The sequence below is a fragment of the Triticum urartu genome, chromosome 3A (assembly GCF_056163025.1).
Source record: "Triticum urartu cultivar PI428250 chromosome 3A, HENAU_Tu73, whole genome shotgun sequence".
In the NCBI taxonomy this organism is placed as follows: Eukaryota; Viridiplantae; Streptophyta; class Magnoliopsida; order Poales; family Poaceae; genus Triticum; species Triticum urartu.
In genome coordinates, this window is record NC_141875.1 from 145,959,499 (window position 1) to 145,965,797 (window position 6,299).

Here is a 6,299-nt window from a genome sequence, read left to right on the forward strand (position 1 = left end):
GAAACCCGGACGGATGCAAGTTTTGAAAACATGCAGATGCAATGCGGATGATGACATGATAAGATACAACACTCAAGCGAATGACAAGACAACAATAGCGAATAACTGGAAGACACCTGGCGCATCGGTCTTGACGTCAAACTGAGTCGCTGGATGCTTTCACGCAGATGCAACCGGCCGAACCGCTCCATCGTGAAACGTTTTCCTTCAAAGGCGGTTTGAAGCACATGGACGCCACCTAAGCAAAGATTCTTTGCATGGTTAATTTTACGATGGTTGCCAATGGCAAAGGAGGGGATGGCCGAAAGGTGGCTCAAGTCAATTCTGCGAGAAAGAGCTGGAGACTGCCGTGCATCTTCTACTCAAGTGCAGATTTTCTAGGCGCATTTGGAAGGACATCAAAGCGTGGCTACGTCTTATTGACACTGAAATAAACCATTGGCAAAACTTCAATCGAGTGTTGGAGTGGCGGAGCTCCTTGGTCTTGCTCACACATTTCTCTTGCTTGCTTCGTGGGAGCTTTGGAATGAACTGAATGGACAGTTCTTCAGGAATGTATCTTCTATGCCTAGAGTAGTTGAGCGTTAAATCAAAGATGAATCAGCCCTGTGGGTTTTTGCTGGGGCAAAGCATTTAAGTTTGATCATGCCAGATCCTCAAAAGACAAACTTTGATCATGCCACGAGAGTAGAAACTTTCGGACACGAGAGTTTGTTCTCTTGTAACTATTTCCAAATTCTTTCCTAATCAATGAGATGGGGCAAAGCTCGTGCCTCCATTTAAAAAAAATGAGCTGAATTAAGGACATATATAGTTAAAAAAAATGTAATCTGAAGAAATGGACAGCCTCATCAGTTTCAGCAGCCAGGGGGTTGCCACCACCGGGAAAGAGCGGCAAACAAACGCAAACCAGGGCCAAGGTTTTCTCTCGCTAACCATTTTCAAGCAAAATTCCACAATAGTGCATAACTGCAGATGAGCATTCCCATTTACTCCCTCCGTTCCAAAATAGATGACTCAACTTTGTACTAACTTTGTGGGTCATCTATTTTGGAACGGAGGGAGTATTTGCTAGGAAATCTGATGGCAGATCTTGTGGCGAATATCTCACAAAGCAACATGCTGAAATCCAACTGCAAGACCCAAGATAGCAAATAATCATTTAAGAGATACAGCTCTTTCCCCAATCCAAAACTCCACTTTTCATGCATCAAGTACAGACAACACAGATGGAGCACCTGGTGGACTCGAAATTACAAATCCCCAGAGAAACTGACAAGGTGGGTACAGATCTTAAGGATATCAAGTGTCAAAAGAACTTCACAGTTGACAGCAACTTAAACTCGATAGTCCATGCCAAAGCCACAGGACAATCGAGCATTCATCAAAGAAGGTCTACAGACCAGCAATGAGCAATCACTGAGATAATTTTTGTCTGACAATGTAATCACTGTATCCGGTATAATCTTTTCACATCACTAGTTGACATAAAGAAATTGAAGTAACCCAAGTACCTTCAAAGCTTCTAATGGATGGGCAGAAGAACCATTGTCAGAACCCAATAGCACTTACTTGGGCTGCACCAAATATGATGCCCATACATCATTAGCTGGAGGGGGTGGCTGAACCCAGTGGCCAGGTATACGGCTGCATGCAGGTGCAGACAGTCAATGCATTTAGAAGAATTCCCGCAAAAAAAAAATGCATTTAGAAGAATAAAAATACATGTAACTTTTGTTCAACACGGCACATCAGAGATCTCTGTCCACTCCAGTAACTAACTATTATGGTTGTGATTTAGACTAAAATGGATATGTGAAATTCTGTTCTTACAGAACTGCAATGAATGAAGGTTATCATAATTTACAAATATTAGCTGGTTCAATGACACGGTCTGGTATTACAGCCATACCATAAATAAAACTAGATGAAAGCTATATAGAAAGATCCACAAGCCATTTGCAACCTTAATGCACCATTAAGATATCAGCCTATATTTTACGAACTATAAATCCAGCTTTGTTGCTCACCAATGATGCTAGTTTATCATAGTGGACCTAAAGTCAGACGATTTGAACACACCATTACATGATGGTTTCTCATGAGTCTATTTTCCAGCTTATAAAACAAAACCTTTAAAGAATCAGCAAATCATATTTATACGGTGAATTTGCATTGGAGAAGGATGCTTGTGAAATAACTAGCATGGTTTAGTGCTGTTATTATCACGAGACAAGATAAAGCAGCATGAATTGACAAGTAAAAGCCTCACCTTCCTCCAGGTCTGATAAAAGAATCCCACATTCTGCGTACCTACAATCGGAGGTGAAATACATATAAGATACTGTATTGAGTAGCCTGAACTAGTATGAGATTTCGTTAAAAGTGAGGGTAAGTCATGAGATCAAAAAAGAAATGTGAGAATGTAGTTACAAGTGTAAAAAAAGTCAATATCTCGTTCTCTTGTTCTTAAATCATGAATTGGGTGATGTGCGTTTCATCAAGTATGAACATATTGCATTTTTTGCTATGCAATTTCAGTACCGGATCGACGTCCATTTATTTCTGTGTCCTCATCCGCGTGTATGTCTGTGTTAGATAGGCTCTGGAAGGCCTTACTTTACTAACAGGTAGGGCACGTTACTTTTATTCTTTTTTCCTACTCAAAGAAATAAAATATGAAATCAATAAAACTTCAACAGAATCTCCTACTTTCCTTTCACATAGCTCTCACTAGTGCTTGAAGCAATGGTTATCTGGTAGCTCCATAACATCCCAATGATGACATCCAGTAAAACCCAACAGATCATATCAAAGATTGTTAAGCCTAGTCAGGTAGTTCATTAACACCGTCCTACAAACCCGTGAAACTTGCATGAAGTTGAGAGTTTGGAATAAATTACCTCAATGAGTGTCCCCAGGTCATAGCTACTTCCATGATAATAGTGGTAGAACTCAAAAGGCAGATTGGTCAGAGATTCGGAATGCGCAGGACCTTTTATCTCGACCTTTTGATCATCATGTTCTGTCTTTTGACTTGCATGATCACTTCTCTCACTTATGCTTGCATCTCCTTGGTTCTGCTCTGGCGCCGACCCACTTTTAGGTTGTCCAAGGCCATCTTCTTGAGCAGTTGTATTATGGGCAGCCTTCCTTGATTCCTCAGCGGTGAGAATAGCATCCTTCGCAGCATCAGTTCGGGCAGCAGTTGCAGCTTGGCGCTCCTCTTCCTCAACTGCAGCCTTGACACGCTCAAGATATTTATCATCCTCTTCTGGCAGAAAATGACCTGAAATATAATTGTCGTCAGTGTTAATTATCAGGCATGCATGGGTTGCAATAGCCAGAATAAAGAAGGCTAATCATATCATCACACCTGGACAACTTTTATAAGTAAAAGTGTTGCCTACAACTGCGTACAGAATTCAAAAATTATGTCTGAGATAGTTCAGAGAACAATGTGACAGTGCTTCCTCCATTTTAATATAAGTCCATTTCGGGATTGTCAATTTACACTGTGATTCCATTTGAGAAAATCAAGGGTTTGGTTACAGCAATCTTATAAACCACTGCCCATTACGCTATGCGAGGGATTCGCGTGGTTATAGAATTCATTTACTACAGAAAAGAATGGTCCAACTAATGACTGATTTCGAGATGTCCTTCAAGCATATGGGATATGGGTCATGTGGCTGATTACGGAAGAAGGAGAGCGGGAGTGGCTAAATGGAGATATCTTGCCTTGTTTCTTCAGTTTTTCAACCCTTACAGAGCGGAGCTCCTGTAGTTTCTCGACCATTAGTGCAAGCTCGAGCTGTGAACGGCAGATTTTTTTTTCAGAAAATAGTTAGTTGGAATGAGGTAATATTGCACTGATGCTTAAAAAATATTAAGAGCTTATAATCTACACAAACAACTCAAGAATTTGTAAACTGCTAGCACAAAAATCTGAAAGAAAGCAATCAAGCAAGGTACATGGAATCAATCACAGAAGTTGGGATGCACTCCACCGAAGACAACTAATTGGCAACTTCAACAAATCTTCAAGATAACATCTTAAAGAAATTCAACAAAAACATAAGGCATCAAGAGAAAGATCGGAAAATAACAATTGCATAACTTAAGGCTCGCAGCTAAACCTATCCAAAACTCAGAAAGTATTAACATGCTATTAGATTATATCTAAATTCAATTGTATGCACAGATCTTCTTGCAGAAAAACAATAAAAGACAAGGATTTAGAGTTCTGTACATACTTACCTCAGATTCTAGACGTTTTCTTTCCTCATTTGCTTTCTTCTTGGCAATCTGCTTCATGCTTTCCACCTGGTTTGTACATACAACAATGAGCTTGTTATTGTGGAACAGCTGTGTTTTCCTACTAGTTACTACAGATAAATCCTATGAGTGAAATGGCAGTTTCAATAAATGAGACAGCACCTTGCGTTTTGCAATGTCATTAGCTATTTGCCTAGCCCTCCATTCATCAGCTTCCTGATCAACTCTGTCAAATTCTGCACTTTCCTGCACAATATCAAGAGAAGGGAAGCCATGCATTTATTGGATATGTGGCCATTTTGATGCTAACTGAACATTTTCACAAAGATATGAACACAGAAACAAGTGAATTGAGTTCCACCTTCTGGAAAAGCTCTGCTACATGCTTTCTCTTCCTCTTCCTCCATCGCTTATTTCTCTTGGACTTCTGCAGCTTCTGAGCTAACGAAACCATTGCCGTTTTTTCTGCCCAGGGACCGTCTTGGTTAATAGCGGAAGAAATAGGTGCCAGGAGGTGCTGAAGTTGAGAACAGAGATAATTGGCCGCATCTGTCGCCAGAGATTCATGAGTGTCTTGGCTAATCTTGATTTCACTTGCAAGCTCTGAAAAATGGCAAGGCCTGCCTGGAGAAGAGACGCCAGACCCTGAAGACGATGCTACTGCAGACGAATCTGGTTCTTGTGCACTAGCATCCGATGAATTCCTCACAAGTGCAATCTCCTCTAGCTCGTTTATCCTGCCAATCCAAATCCTTTATTTCAGGACAAATGGCACAGAGACTGGATACACGGTCATAACTACCTTTGGGAGTTTTGGGAACTCACAGAGCGCTTGAAATCGCGACGGTCTCTTGCAGCTTCTTCAAATGCTCCCGCACATTGTCACGCTGCCAAAAGGAACTGGCCGCCGCCAGTGCCGCCGCCTCAGGCTGGAAAGGGAGCTGCTGGTGCGGGTGGTGGTGGTGGTGGTGCTGCTGCTGCTGCCACTGCCACTGCCATGGCGGAGGCTGAGGAGGCCGCAGTGGTCCAAAGGCATTCGGCTGTGGGAACATGACGTCCTGCTGCGGCGGGGTAGCCCTGCAGACAAGGAAAAGCTCGTCAAATCCATGGAGCGGAGGGGCCGCCGCGAGCGACTGCGGGTCAGAGGCGCATGGGGAGTTACCTGAGAGATGGATGTCGTCTTCGCCGTCTGCGGATCAGTCGCAGAAGGTATTCGGACTTGTCGCCGGCGGCGGGTCGCTCCTAGGTCTTGTTGGCGCCCCGACTCCGTCACCTCGCGTGAAATTAAGTGGAGACAGTAGGCTGGACTCCGGAGAATGCACTAGGGGCGTGGACACGTGGTGAAGGGAAAGGGAGGAAGAGATCGAGTCCGGCGGGGCGAGGCAAGGCAAGGCGGCGGCTCCGGCGGAGAGGGGAGGAGCGTGGCTGGGCTTTTTTCTTCAGATCATAGACTTTTTTTTTTAGAAGATCTTCAGACAGCCCCGACTTCCGGGGGAGCTCCTATTCACCGCATTATGCGGCAAACAGACCTCCCTTCGCACAGGGCGCGCCCGACTGGGCCGGCCTATTTTGAGTTGAAAAAACCTAGCTGTCCGGCAAAAAAAAATCGTAAAAACAACGAATCGAGCAAGCTCGGATTCGAACTAGACACCTGCTGATAGCGAACTAGTCCAGCTAACCAGTCCACCTATTGAACATTGTCGACGAAACTAGCAGAGTGAACCATAAAGTACTATATTTAGTTGCGTAAACGGAAAATTACTTAAAACCTTGCAAACAATGTTTCAAATTTAGAACACTTTAATTAAGTTAGGAATATTTTTTAACACACACGAACGAATTTAAAAATTCCCATCATCTTTTGAAGCTATGAAGAAATTTTCAACTTCCTGAACATTTTTTCGTAAATGTGAACATTTTTGGAATTTGTAAACAAAACTCGAAAAGTGGAACTTAGTTTGAAATTATATACAATTTGTTTAAAACAAAAACATTTTTAAAATTATCAATACATTTTTCAA

The 6,299-nt window shown here is 42.5% G+C and overlaps 1 protein-coding gene across 1 annotated transcript; it reads right to left on the bottom strand.

Moving 5' to 3' along the window:
* Positions 1–1,155: 1,155 nt before the first annotated feature.
* LOC125543315 (U11/U12 small nuclear ribonucleoprotein) lies at positions 1,156–5,778 on the bottom strand. Its single transcript, XM_048706626.2, has 9 exons — positions 5,441–5,778; positions 5,104–5,355; positions 4,640–5,015; positions 4,441–4,524; positions 4,261–4,326; positions 3,742–3,814; positions 2,904–3,289; positions 2,273–2,313; positions 1,156–1,647 (listed from the first exon to the last, which is right to left on the bottom strand). The coding sequence occupies exons 2-9, from the start codon at positions 5,328–5,330 to the stop codon at positions 1,569–1,571; spliced, it is 1,332 nt and encodes a 443-aa protein (XP_048562583.1). The 5' UTR covers positions 5,331–5,355; positions 5,441–5,778; the 3' UTR covers positions 1,156–1,568.
* Positions 5,779–6,299: the final 521 nt, after the last annotated feature.

What these genes read in the sequence shown, in the direction of transcription:
- LOC125543315 (XM_048706626.2), bottom strand. Translation starts at nt 5,330, where the DNA reads ATGTTCCCACAGCCGAATGCCTTTGGACCACTGCGGCCTCCTCAGCCT. An exon ending in TAGCAGAGCTTTTCCAGAAG is followed by an intron (nt 4,525 to 4,639) that starts GTGGAACTCAAT and finishes GATATTGTGCAG; the next exon opens with GAAAGTGCAGAATTTGACAG. An exon ending in GAAAACGTCTAGAATCTGAG is followed by an intron (nt 3,815 to 4,260) that starts GTAAGTATGTAC and finishes TGCCGTTCACAG; the next exon opens with CTCGAGCTTGCACTAATGGT.